This window comes from Canis lupus, chromosome 34 (assembly GCF_011100685.1).
Source record: "Canis lupus familiaris isolate Mischka breed German Shepherd chromosome 34, alternate assembly UU_Cfam_GSD_1.0, whole genome shotgun sequence".
Lineage (NCBI taxonomy): Eukaryota > Metazoa > Chordata > Mammalia > Carnivora > Canidae > Canis > Canis lupus.
In genome coordinates, this window is record NC_049255.1 from 18,054,546 (window position 1) to 18,069,232 (window position 14,687).

General features: G+C 45.7%; 1 protein-coding gene across 4 annotated transcripts in view; it reads left to right on the top strand.

The window, feature by feature from the left end:
- Positions 1-5,548, top strand: part of VPS8 (VPS8 subunit of CORVET complex) — a 257,836-nt gene extending 252,288 nt beyond the window's left edge. For 3 of the 4 annotated variants that reach the window (XM_038583601.1, XM_038583603.1, XM_038583607.1), the window contains 2 exons: positions 2,147-2,227; positions 4,828-4,977. In XM_038583601.1, coding sequence (XP_038439529.1) covers positions 2,147-2,227; positions 4,828-4,977 — 231 coding nt within the window. Of the gene's footprint in view, positions 1-2,146; positions 2,228-4,827 lie in introns of all 4 variants that reach the window. The other variant, XM_038583602.1, reaches the window with a different exon arrangement.
- Positions 5,549-14,687: the final 9,139 nt, after the last annotated feature.

The window sequence follows — 14,687 nt, forward strand, 5'->3', positions numbered from 1 at the left end:
TTCTGTTGAATTAACCTGCCTTGCCCTTCACCATAATCCCCATCCTCCAACACCTTACCGAGACTGCTACTGACTTTTTTCTGTTTGGACCTTCTTTGTTAAACCTTATCACAAAGGAACCAGGGAATAAGCAGAGCAGACCTTGGGGTGACTGGTCCCTTTCGTATGGACTGTTGTAATGGCAAGCCCCACAGCTGAGGTTTCGAATGGCCAATGAAAGACAAGTATCACCCTTTTCCCTAACCTGCCCTGCTGCCCAGTTTATGCCAGTAATACTAAAGGGATTTGGGAAATCAGCTAGCAGGACCATGTTTTTTGTTAAGTCTCTCAAAGGTAATTATATTTTTTTGTTTTGCTTTGTTTGAGCTGGGTGTTTCTCAGACTTTCAGATCATCTAGAGCTTGGATCTGCCCTGTGTCTTTTAGTATCTGTCGTAAGTGTGATACTCTACACACTTAATCTCCAAGAATCGTTTTTCCTACCAAATTACAGAATAAAAGTGTTTTTCAAAAAGTGTCAGGGCAAGTTTAAACATTCTCAGGTTAGAGAATGATCTCTCCATGTGTCTGGCAGACCCAGAGACATGGAATGGAATGAAAAGCAGCACCTCTGTGGGTCCACTCTTCACTTTTCTAGCTGTTTTGGATCGTACCGCCCCCTCAGGATTTCCCCTGAGCCATCTTGTCCTTGGCCGTTCCCACATCACTGAGGGCGTCCAGGAGAACTGAGGCATTACCCAGGTTAGTGGAGCTCCAGAGACCATGAGATACGAGCCTCCTTTCTGATAGCTGTCTCCTGGACCTGAAAGGAGACCCTTTCTGCCCCGTTAGGAGGTGAAGTGGTGAAGTAGCTCCCCACTAGGCTAGTGTGATGATTTCAAGGGTAGTGCTTGTTTCCGTTCTCTCTGAGCTCTTGGTACGTTTTTTCCCCTAAGGATAGTAAAAACTCAGGAAAAGAAGTAAAGCCTTCCTGGAAGACAGATTACTTTTCAGAACCTTTGTGTAGTGCTTTCTTTTCTTTTCTTTTCTTTTTTTTTTTTTTTTTTTAAAGTTCAGGATCTTTTCTTAGGGGGCAAAAATGGACATGACCATACCTTCCTTATAGAGTGGCACCCTCTCAGCACCCAGACCAGTCACCCCTGAAATCCTCCTTTGCAGATACACTCAGTGTGTATTTAGTAATGCTATTACTCACGCCGAGAGCTTTATAATAAATACAGAACAAAGATCTCTCTCTTTTTTTTTTAAGATCTCTTCTCACTAGTCTTACATATAAGCATAAAAACACCTGAAATCAACATTTAAGGGTATCTTGAAATTGTAATAATAAAAACTAGCATATACTCAGCCCTCGCCAGGTGCCAGGCACTTTAAAGACATTCTAAATATGTATCTCATCTAATTTAATTTTCAGTGACCCCATAGGGGAAGCATTATCTTCTCTAATGAATGAGGAAGTCGAAGCTCGGAAAAGTGTCTTACCTAAGGTCACATAGCAAGTTAGTGTCAGAACTGGTGTTCTGAAGCCTACGCTGCCTCCCCCAGGGTCCGTTTCTTTTCTCTAGGTTAGAGTGTTGGACCAGATCCACCAAGAGTAGAACAGAACCACAGTATCAGCATGTCTGCCACAGTAACAGGTGGAACAAAGCAAGACAAGTATAGAAATGTTAGACTTCACCTCTTCCAAAAAGCAGTAGACTAGCTTTGCAACCCTCTAGGTGGCCACCAGCTTTATAATGAGACAGGGAAAAGGACATGATTTTGTGTTAAAATACACCCTCCCCAACCGCCACAAAGAAGGGGCATCTTTGCCCACCATCTTCAGTAATAGATACGGGAATGCAGGCCTGGACGGAGCTAAACTCTTCTGCACGGTAAAGGCAAAAGGGGGTCCAGAAGCCCTGAGGGATCTTGTAAGTAAGAAAACTTAAGCCACAGTGGGGAAGGTCCATAAACAGGTCAACCTGGCCCCAAGGGACTTCAGAAGGTGCCCATTTCTAATTAATGTTCAGTAAGGTCTCTCTCAGTAACTGCTGGTAGATGGATTTCCTCTGAAAGGCATGAAGGAGACCGTGTTCTATTTCAGTGTTGGCCAAGTTCAGAGGCTGCCTGCGGGTGGTGTTCACCTTGTCGTTTCTGATTTCCAGGCAGCCTCAGAACCCGTTCTGGATCCACAGCAAATCCAAGCATTTGATCAGCTCTGCCGTCTCTACCGAGGAAGTTCCCGGGTAATGTTGATGTGGTGGTTTACATTTTTATTTCCCTATTTATCATGACTGTTTGGGAAGGGCAGGGTCCTCCGGTCCTCACTGCAGCCTCCTCAGTGTGGAGCCCTAGTTAAGGCCGTGGCCCCCGGGAGCACTCGGGATTTAGCAGGGGATACAGAGCAAGTGGTCAGACGTGCGGCCCTTACTTGCTCAGGACACAGGAGGGTGTCTGCATCTGTGCTCCTGCCTGGAGGCCTTTGTTTATACTAATGACTGTCCCATTGCCATAAGCCTCGGACCCCGCGGGACATCTGTGCTGGTTGAACGTGCTTGGGCCGGGAAGGACACATGCTGAATGACAGTGGTTAATGGAAACGCGGCAGCACGGGGCACCTTCCACGAGCCTCTCTCCAGCCTTCTCTCTTCTGCCAACCTTAACACAGGCTCACACTCGCTGCTTTAACGTGGCGGCTCCGGCTTCACCCCCCAGTCTGCAGGCTGGCCGGCAAGTGGAGGACAAGGAGGAGGGGAGATAAGCTCTTTATTTAAAGACTGTTCCTAGAAGTTGTGTGACCACTTCCATCCAGAACTTAGACACATGGCCACACCCAACTACTGGAGCCTGGAGAAACGGGTCTTTATTCCAAGGGGCCATGGGCTGAAACGATTGGTACCTGCACAGAACCGTAGAGGAGCACAGAGTGGGACAGCTGCCGGCAGCCCTGGAACCACGCCCTTCGGCTCCCCTCTGCTCACTAGGGCGATCCCACAGGCATCTCTCTGCATCCTGTGGGTTTGTCCCCTTTCCCTCTGGACGGTCACTTAGAGAGGCCACGGTAGGCCTAGTGTCCCTGCTTCACGCAGCTGCCTGTGTACTTGCTCCAACCCCCACTGTCTTGCTACCCCCTTGTTAAAGCACTCTCCTGGATCTCTATCCCCTGAAGGTAGAGTCCGCACTGCCCCCTTCTCCCTCCTCGAGTCCTGCCTGACTTCCGGCTGGGCCAGAGTGGTTCTCTGAGCTCATTTTGAGCTTGCATGACTGTCTGCTATTTGAGGGTCTGCTTCTCTGTCTGACTCCCTTCTTCTCCTTTTTCATGCAGTTACCTGCTGGGTAACTGAGGGAAAATGGTCTTCCCCTTTGAGAGATGGTTTTTATTCCAGGAAACTTCTCAGGGGTCTCCTGAATGTGGGCCAGTGGCTTTATTGAAATGGCATCACCTCCATCCCCTCTCAGCCTCAGCCAGGTTCTGCCCCAGGAGCTTTCAAGCTTCTAAGAAAGTTCTCCTTCAAGCTATTGAGTCATTATTCAGGACTCCTTGATTTCAAGGTCACCAAGTTACACAAGTAGAACACAGAAATACCTTCTCTTAGGAAACAAAATATTTTTGTGGTCGATCTTTCTATCTCACAGGGTCTGAACGTGAAAGAACTTTGAGTTTATGTAACATCTGTTGCCTGTTCCGTCCCTAGCCTTGTACAGAATTGTCCTTAGGGAGAACTTCACGGGCTGATGGGCAGCTGAGAGGGCTCCAGAGGATGAGAGGTGGCACAAGATGGGGCTCAAGCAGACCAGGGGACATGTCTCTAACCTGCCCAACCCGCAGTGCGAGTCCCTGACGGGGCGACGTGAGCACATGGCCCTGCTGCGTGTCCTTAGCCAGCCAAGTAACTTGCAGGCGGAGCTCGGAACCAGTGCTGTGCCCTGGGTCCTGGACTCACTGGGGCCGAACTACTTCAGATGAATTGGCTCTTTGACCTTGCAGGCCCTTTGGCCGTCTTTCCAGTTACCACGGTCACTGGTAGTAAGTTTTCGACAGAAGTGACAACTGGATTCATGTGCCCCTTGTGCTGTTGCCTGGGTGGAGAAAGGACCCCTTAATGGCTAGATGGGCCCGAAGGCAGAGTTCCTGGCAGGGTAAGCGAATGGAGAACGGGTGACAGGCAAGGTAAGTCCAGGGAAGACAGAACCACAGGCAGCTGGCTGAGCAGAAGTGGATTCTACGCCGCTCAGGGACATAGGGCCCAGGGATTTGTTCTTGTGGCAGATGGGAAATGGTTCACATGGAAAGGCCTCCATGGCGCCTGCTCCCAGAAAGGCACTCCTTACAGTTATCCTGGGCTGCGAGAAGTACCTGTGGACTTCGGGTCCGGAGCCTGACCCGGACAGGGTGGCCCTGCGGTGGTTGATGGCTCACTTCTCAGCTGGAGTGGCCGCTGGCTGCTTAGGGCCATCCAGGCTACAAAAGACCGGTCAGAGCCAGTGAACATAACTCAGGGTCATTTGCCCAGAGGGGAGCTCACCAGGAGGGAGAGTGTGGGACAAGGAAGCACTCAGAGCATGGGGTCCGGCTGTGGTGTACCCGGTCCAGTCACAGCAGCATTAAAATAGCTTGGGCCCCGGAAATGAAATGAACTTGCCCAAAGTTGCATTCCTTGTTTGTGAGGTGCAGACCTGGGACCCAAACCCAGGTTCATCCTCTCCCTGCAGTGTAGCCCGTCCCTTGGGTATTTGAAGCAGAGGAATTGAGGATCCTCCACCTCCGTGCCACACCGCCTCCCAAGCTCACCCGACGGTCTCTGCCCCCACACACCTTGGTTGACGTGTGTCCCTTCTTTTGCAGCTGGCTCTCCTCACAGAACTCTCCCAGAATCGCAGCAGTGAGAGCTACAGGCCATTCAGTGGCTCCCAGAGTGGCTCTGCTTTCAGCAGCATCTTCCAGAATGAGAATTTCCAGCTGCAGCTCATTCCCCCACCTGTGACTGAGGACTGAGGCCTCTCTGGGGCCTGACACTAGAGATAAAGGCGATCATCATGCAACCACGGAGGGACCACCTCTCTAACCGGCTTGGCCGCGCTGCCTGCCCCCTTCTGAGCTGAGGCGCTGAGGTGGATTCCGTGCCCGGGCCTTTCTCCAGGTCCATCATCCCCTGGGAGACTCCCTGTCTGTCCCAAGATGTTGCTGCAGCATCAGTTCACCAGACCAGTTGATTTTGTTGTACTTATTAAGCAAAGGAATGTCCCATACTTCCATCCAGCTTTTTAAGAAAATCTGCTTTGCCCCTTGGGGCCTTTCCCAGTTTCCCTGAAGCTCAGAGAAGAGATAGAATCCAGGCATGTGTTATACCCCCTCCTCTCAAGCTGCTGGGTGACCTGGAGGGACTCCATTCTCGCTGCTGCTGAAGAAGACAGCGGTGGGCCCGGCTGCAGGGTCACTGCAGGGTGACTGCAAGCTGCCCTGGGGAGGGGGCGGCATCTCCCTTTGGGTGTGTTTATGTTAAAACCCATTCAAGTGTAAGGTTTGCCCTTTCTAACAATAAATGCCTCTGTTTAAGTTCTGCGGACCAGCTGCCTGGCTAACTCTATCAGTCATGAAGGACATTTAGAGCCCTTGGGGCCACAACTCAGCTTTATGAGTTTAAAGTCAAGGACCCTGATTGTGGCCACCTTACTAGTGCTCCATTCAGAACAGCCCAACCAGCCAGGTTCTCCTCTGGCAGGGACTAGGCACCTTTATAGGCCTTGGCCCTGGGACTTTGGACATCATGGAGCCAACAACCACAGGAGGTCATGTCCACAGAGCCTCCGTTTCCGCCTTATAGGCTAAGATGCTTCTTTCAGCCTCAGATGCTAGTGGACTGGTTTACACTGACCAAGCCCACAGGAGATAGATGTATAAACTAGAAGCAAATACATTGATTCCTCTTTAAAAAAATTTTTTTTATTTATTCATGAGAGACACAGAGAGAGAGGCAGAAACAGAGGGAGAAGCAGGCTCCATGCAGGGAGCCTGACATGAGACTCGATCCTGGGTCTCCAGGATCACACCCTGGGCTGAAGGTGACACTACACCGCTGAGCCACCCAGGCTGCCCAAATACATTGATTCATTTTTTTTTTTTAAGATTTTATTTTATTTATTCATAGAGAGAGAGGCAGAAACACAGGCAGAGGGAGAAGCAGGCACCACACAGAGAGCCCGACATGGGACTCGATCCTAGGTCTCCAGGATCATGCCCTGGGCTGCAGGCGGCGCTAAACCGCTGCGCCACCAGGGCTGCCCAATACATTGATTCTTAATAGAAGATAGATCCTGCCACTTGCTAGCTAGGATCCTGAGCAAGTCACTTCTCTAAGATTCAAGACTAAATGAGACAATATGTTAACATTTAGCACTGTATGCAGGTACATGGCAAAGGGCCCCAAAATGTGAGTTTAGCTTTTATTATAGAACTCCTCCCAATACCTGGTTACACAGGCAACTGCTCCTTGATGGAAGTGTAAAAGGAGGTCAAAATTTGGGGAAGTGGCTGAGATCCAATTGAATGCTGGTTGCAGTTACATGACATAGTCTCAAGCCTCTTTTACAGATAAAGCGGAGACTCACATGATAATTTAACCAAAGCAACACACTCAGGAGAGGGCAGGGTGGCTCAGTTAAGCATCTGGCTCTTCATTTCGGGTCAGGTCAGGATCTTGGGGTCATGAGATCAAGCCCCATAATGGGCTCCATGCTTAGCATGGAATCTGCATAAAATTCTTTCTCCCTCCCTCTGCCCATCTCATCCCTCCCCTCTACTGGCCTTGTACATGCACTTTCAAAATAGAAAAAGAAATGGCAGGACAAAGTTGGGTTCGAGATGCCAGTGTAACAAGATCCTGAACTCACTTCCTCCCAAGGACACAACAAATCAACAACTGCATATGGAGTAATTCCCTCTGGAAGGGAACTGAAAATTGAATGAACGGAGCCTCCACAACAAAGCCTGAAAGGACAACATCCCAAGATGGGAAAGAGAAGCAAAGACATGGACTTGCCAAGGGGGAGACATCAACCATGGGGAAGCACAATTGAGAGGGATCTCAGAGGTCTGGAACTGTTCCCTGAGGAGTGAGGGATTTTAGCTCTACATCAGGTACTCCAACCTTAGTTCCTCCACAGGAGAGATGAGCCCCTAAAAAACCAAGTTTTGAAAAATCAATAGGGATTATGTTCAGGAAAACTACAAAACTGTAAAGAATGGAAAACCCACTCTTAAGGGGCTGAGGCACAGACTCCTTGTACCCAGAAATCAGCACAAAAACACCAACTTAAAAAGCACATAGACCAGGGACACCTGGATGGCTCAGCAGTTGAGCATCTGCCTTTGGCTCAGGGCGTGATCCTCGAGTCCTGGGATTGAGTCCCACGTCAGGCTCCCCTCAAGGATCCTGCTTCTCCTTCTGCCTGTGTCTCTTCCTCTCTCTCTCTCTCATGAATAAATAAATCTTAAAAAAAAATAAAAAGCACAAAGACCATAAGTAAAGGAGACCCATTTACTAACTTTAAAGCACCTACCAAAGAGGCAGGAAACAGCAGATTCCCCTTGGAGGAAGCCACATCTGTAAGCTCAGTCTGCCTCAATAACACCTGTACTGGTGGGCCATTTGGAATTCACCCTGGATCTGCCACAGGGAGGCCTCACCCTACCAACAGCCCCACCCAAACACACTGCTGAACACATTGCCGTCAGGCCAGGGCCGGCCCTACCCACTGGTGTAGCCCAGCCATAGCCCACCACCCACACGGGGGGCCGAAGAGATTGTCCTCCTGCCCACAGGACACCACCTACAAAAGGCCACTCCTTCCATACCGAGAGAGGTCACTGACCTGATACATAGAAACACACCAGGGAGGCAAATGGAATGGACAAATAACACCAAACAAAAGAACAAGACAAAACCTCAGGAAAAGAGCTAAATGAAACAGATTTGCGAACTCCCTGAAAAAGAAAATGGTCATAAAGATGCTCACCAGATTCAGGAGAATGGGTAAGCACAATGAGAACAACCAGGGGAATATATAAGAAAGTACCAAATGGAAGTTCTAACTGAACCAAAAAAATACGCTAGAGTTCAACAACAGACTCTAACAGGGGAGCTGGAGGAGGAGGAGCAATGGAACTCCCCCCGCCCCCTCCCCAACGATGCAGCAAAATGAAGAAAGAATTAAAAATGCCTGAAGGGACCTTTGGGTTTTATCAAGCAGAATAGCATTTGCTTTATATAGATCCCAGGGGAAGACAGGGCCAGAAAAGTTATTTGAAGAAACATTGGCTGAAAACTTCTCCAATCTGGGGAAGGAACCAGATATCCAGGTCCATGATAAACCAAAGAAAACCACACCAACACACATGATAATTAAAATGGTAGAAATTAGAGAATCTGGAGCAAGAGAAAACCAACTTGCCATATCTAAGGAAAACCCCATAAAGCTATCAGATTTTTCAGCAGAAACAGACCAGGAGAAAATGGCATGAAAGGAAAAAAACTTCAATCAAGAATTCTCTGTCCAGCAAGATTAGCATTCAGAATTGAAGGAGAGATTAGGAGCTTTCTAGATAAGCAAAAGCTAAAGGAGTTCATCACCACTAAACTAGCCCTACAATAAATGTTTTAAAGGGGCTTCTTTAGAAAAGAAACTGCACTAATAAGAAAGGATATGAAAGCAAAAGTCTCACTGGAAAGTAGTGCCTGGCTAGCTCAGAAGAGCGTGCAACTATTGATCTTGGGGTTGTGAGTTCAAGCCCCACATTGGGGGGAAGGTGGAGCCAAGAGACAAGGGTGGGGGGGAGATTTTTTTTTTTAATATCACTGGAAAAATGTAGCAAAGTTAATGGATCAATCACTTACAAAGCAAGCATGAAGATTAAAAGACAAAAGTAAAATTAAGGAAAGTGGCCCAAAATGGCAGCACAGAAAGATCCTAAACTCACCTCCTCCTACTGACACCCTTTATATACACCTACATTGAGAGCAATTCCTTCTAAAGAACTAAGGGCTGATTGAACAGCCCCTACCCAACAAATAATAGAGGGACCACAAAGAGAAGAGCAGAGAGACAGAGACATGGTATCCATGGGAACACCCCCAGTGCAGCGACCTGCAGTTGGGAAGGATGTCACTGAGGATCCCAGTCCAGACTCCCCTACCCTGAGACACAGTAAAAACAAACAAAAACAGTAGCTTAAAGGTTAATTAGCCTATAAGCGAAGCAAATCCATGTACTAACCTTATAGCATCCACCAAACTAGCAGGGAATTGCTGGAACTCTAGGATTAGAAGCACAGTGAGTGCCATTTTTGACACTTGCCCTCCACTTTGATAGGGCAGGGTCCAGGCACTCAAGCCAGCCGGTCAGAGCTGCCCCAGTGCACCCTGGACCCCTGGCCCACACCAGCTCCAGCCATCCCGCCCAAGATAGCTCTGGCACTGTGCACTCAGAGACTACCTCTCCTCCATTCCCCACATGCACCCAAGCTAGTCATCCCACCAATACAGCCCCAGTTTACTGCACCCAGGGATTTGCTCCCACCCCATGCCTCCTGTCCTTCAAGGGCAGCCCTGGCATGGTGTGCCCCAGGCCCCCCAGCCTGCTCCAGCCATCCTGTCAGGGCAGCTCTGGCACTGTGCACCCAGGAACTACCCCAGGGTGGCCCTAACAAGGCACACCCTAGATCCCCCAGTCCATGCCCACTAAAGATCCAGCTGTTCCATCAAGGTGGCCCCAGTGTGGTAGATTCAGGGATTCTCTGGCCTGTGCTGCCCATTCCAGCTACAACCACCGTACCTAGGCAGCCCTGACATGAGGTTAGTGCCCTGGGATACCCCTCCAGCCCAGCCCCCACCTGCTTAGCTCCAACCAGCCTGCCAAAGCTCCCAGTCACACACAGTCTATACAGGAAACGCTTCTACACAGGGCCACTCCTTCAAGGCCAGGACAGGTAGCTGTTCACCTAATTTATAGAAACACAGAAAATCAAAATAAAATGAGACAGAGAAAAATGTTTCAAACAAAAGAACAAGATAAAAACCCCAGGAAAAAACCCTATTGAAATAGAGATGATTCATCTGATAGAGTTCAAAGTAATGATCATTAAAACGCTCACTGAAATTGGGAGAAGAATGGAGGAACACAGTGAAAACTTCAACAAAAGAGAAAAGAACCAATCAGAGCTGACGAATACAATAATTAAGATGATACAGAAGAATGGATCAGCAATCGCAGATAGAATATTGGAAATCACCAGAACAGAGAAAAGAAATAGAATTTATTTTTACAAAAAAGAACTTTGTAAAAATGAGGATATTTAAGGGACCTCTAGAAAAACATCAAGCATACTTTCACATTATAGAGGTCCCAGAAAGAGAAGAGAGAGAAGGGAGCAGGAAATTTATTTAAAGAAATAATGGTGGAAAACTTCCTTAACCTGGAAAAGAAATGGACATTCAGGTCCAGGAAGCACAGACAGTTCCAAATAAGATGAAGCCAAAGAAAGCCACATGAAGGCCTATTATAATTAAAATAGTAAAAGTTAAAGAGAGAACCTTAAAAGCAGCAAGAAAAAAAGTCATATATGAGGAAAACCCCATAAGATTATCAGGTGATTTTTCAGCAGAAATTTTTCAGGCCAGAAGGGACTATCAGCATGTATTTAAATCACTGAAAGTATTCCAACCAAGAATACTCTACCTCACAAAATTATCATTTAGAATTGAAGGTTCCCAGACAGGCAAAAACCAAAGGAGTTAAACTCATCACTTAGCCAACCTTACAAGAAATGTTAAAGGGTCTTCTTTAAGTGGAAAATAAAAATCTATAACCAGAAAAAAACAAATGAAAGAAAAAACATCACTGATGAAGGCAAATACATAATAAAGGCAGTGGATCAGCCACTTTAAAAATGTAGTGCTTTGGGGCACCTGGGCGGCTCAGTTGGTTAAACATCTGCCTTCAGCTTAGGTCATGATCTCAGGGTCCTGGGATCAAGCCCTGCTTTGGGATCCCTGCTCAGTGGGGAGTCTGCCTCTATTCCTCCCTCAGTATGCTCTCTCTTTCTCAAATGAATAAATAAAATACATATAAAATTTTTTTAATGTAGTGCTTTTAGAATGTGTTCAAACTTAAGGAACTATCTGTCTAAAATAGACTTCTCTGTGTTTGTTTGTCCCACTATATATAAACCTCATGGTAACCACAACCAAAAACCTACAATAGATACACAGAAAAGAAAGAGAAAGGATCCCAAACATAATGAGAAGAAGGAAGGAAGGAAGGAAGGAAGGAAGGAAAGGAAGGAAAGGAAGGAATGAAGGAAGAAAAGAAGAAAAGAAAAGAAAAAGAAGAAAAGAAGAAGAAGAAAAGACTCGCCTAACTCCCTCCCTCCTCATCCCGCCCTCGCCTCCACATACCCCTCCTACCTCCTCCTCACCCTCCCGCCTCCCTCCCGCCCTCCCTCCTCCCTCCCTCCCCTCCCTCCCTACCTACTCCCCCTCCCTCCCCTCCTTCACTCCCTCCTCCCCCTCCTCCCTCCCTCCCTCCCTCCTCCCTCCTCCCTCCCTCCCTCCACCTCCCCCTCCCCCACCCTCCCGCCCCCCTCCTGCACCACACACACGAAACCAGACAGCTGCCAGTCAATAAAACAGAGAAAACAGACCTACCAGCCATCACCCCCCACACTGGAAGAGCCATTAATTACTTTCAATGTAAGTGGACTAAATTCACCAAACATAGGGTGGCTGAACAGATTTTAAAAAAGAAGGGCAAGAACTATCTGTATGAAAAAAAAAAAAAACTGGGATCCCTGGGTGGCGCAGTGGTTTGGCACCTGCCTTTGGCCCAGGGCGCGATCCTGGAGACCCGGGATCGAATCCCACGTCGGGCTCCCGGTGCATGGAGCCTGCTTCTCCCTCTGCCTGTGTCTCTGCCTCTCTCTCTCTCTGTGTGACTATCATAAATAAATAAAGAAAAAAATATTTAAAAAAAAAACTATATGGTTCCTATAAGAGTCTCACTTCAGATCTAGAGATATGCACAGACTGAAGGTGAAGGGATAGAAAAAGAATTCCATGGAAATGGAAATGAAAAGAAAGCTGGGGTAACTATACACATATCAGACAAAATAGACTTTAAAACAAAGACTAATAAAAGACAAAAAAAAGATATTACATAACGATAAAGAGGTTGGGGCACCAGAGTGGCTCTGTTGGTTAAGCATCTGCCTTCGGCTCAGATCATGATCCCGGAGTCCTGATATTGAATGCCGAGTCAGGCTCCCTGCTCAAAGGGGAGCCCCCTGATTCTCCCTTTCCTTCTGCCACTCCTTCTGCTTGTGTTTGCTCACTCTCATGCTCTCTCTTAAATAAATTAATAAAATATTTTTTTAAAAATTTAAAAAGATAAAGGGGCCAATCCAGCAAGAAGATATTAACATTTGTATATATATATATGCACCCAACATAGGAACACCAAAGCATATACAGCAAATATTAACCTACTTAAAGACATAAACTGAAAGCAATGCAATAATAGTAAGAGTCTTTAATACTTTCGTCAATGGATAGATCATCCAAGCAAAAAATAAATTAGAAAATATTGACCTTGAACAACACATTGGACCAGATGGACTTACTGGATATATACAGAATATTCCATCCAAAAGCAGATGGAATATACATGGATCATTCTACAGAACAGTCACATGCTGGGCCACAAAACAAGTCTCAGTAAATTCAAGAAAATTTAAATCACATCAAGCAACTTTTCTGACCACAATGGTATGAAACTAGAAATTAATTACAAGAGGAAAATGGGGGGAAATGTGGAGATTAAATAACATGCTACTAAACAACCAATGGGTCAAAGAAATCAACGGAAAAATAAAAAATTACCGAGAGACAATTGGAAACAGAAACAGAACATAGCAAAACCTATGGGGTGCAGCAAAAGCGGTTCTAAGAGGGGAGTTCATACAATACAGGCCTACCTCAAAAAAACAAGAAAAATCTCTTAACTTTACACCTAAAAGAACTAGAAAAAGAACAAAATCCAATATTAGTAAAAGGAAGGAAATAATAAAGATCAGAATGGAAATAAAAACTAAAAGGACAACAGAAAAGATAAATGAAACTAAGAGCTAATTCTTTTAAAAGATAAACAAAATCAACAAACCCTTAGCCAGACAACCCAAGGAAAAAAAAGAGGACTCCAATAAAATCAAGACTGAAAGAGAAGTTACAAATCAATACCACAGAAATACTACTGTGAACAATTATATGCCAACAAACTAGACAACCTAGAGGAAATGGATAAATTTCTAGAAACATACAATCTTCTAAGTCTGAATTATGAAGAAACAAAATCTAAATAGTCCAATTACTATTAGCAGACTGAAAGAATGATCAGAAACCTCGAATTTATTTATTTATTTATTTATTTTATTTATTTTTTATTTTATTTTTTTTTATTTATGATAGTCACACAGAGAGAGAAAGAGAGGCAGAGACACAGGCAGAGGGAGAAGCAGGCTCCATGCACTGGGAACCCGACATGGGACTCGATCCCGGGTCTCCAGGATCGCGCCCTGGGCCAAAGGCAGGCGCCAAACCGCTGTGCCACCCAGGGATCCCAGAAACCTCAAATTTAAACAAAAAGTCTGGGAGCACCTGGATGGCTCAGTAGGTTAAGCATCTGGCTTTGGCTCATGGGATCAAGTCCTGCATCCCACTTCTCCTTCTGCCCCTCACCCCTGCTCATGTTCATGTGCTCTCGTGCATGCACGCGCTCTCTAAAATAAATAAAATCTTAAAAAAAAAAAAAAAAAAGTCTGGGCTTGGATGGCTTAACTGGTGAATTCTACCAAACATTTAAAAATTTATTACCTATCCTTCTCAAACTATTTCCAAAAATTGAAAAGGAGGGAAAGCTGCCAAGCCCATTTCATGGGGCCAGTGTTACCCTGATACCAAAACCAGGCAAGGACACCACAAAAAAAGAAAATTATAGGCCAATATCTTTGATGAACATAGATGCAAAAGTCAAAATATTAGCAGATGAAATCCAACAAATACATTAAAAGGATCATACACTGCGGTCAAGTAAGATTTATTCCAGGTGTTCAAGGATGGTTTGGTATCTGCAAATCAATCAACACAATACATCACATTGACAAAATGAAAGAGATCATATGATCATCTCAATAGGAACAGAAAAACTATTTGACAAAGAACAATATCTAATTATGGTTAAAAATCTCAACAAAGTGGGTATTGAGTACCAAAAGTGGGTACCTCAACAAGTTGTCATATATGACAATCTTACAATCTCACATCATACTTAATGGTGAAAAGTTGAAAGCTCTCCTTTAAGAACAGGAACAAGATAAATGTGCCCACACTTACCACTTTTATTTGGCATAGTATTGGAAGTCCTAGCCAAAGCAATTAGGCAAGAAAAAGAAATAACAGGCTTCCAAATTAGAAAGGAAGAAGTAAAACTGTCACTATTTGGAGATGACATGATGTTATATATAGGATACTCTAAAGAATCCACCAAAAAACCATCAGAACTAAAAAATGAATTCAGTAAAGTTGCATGATACAAAATCAACATACAGAAATCTGTGGCATTTCTATACACGAATAACAAAAAATTCAGAAATTAAGA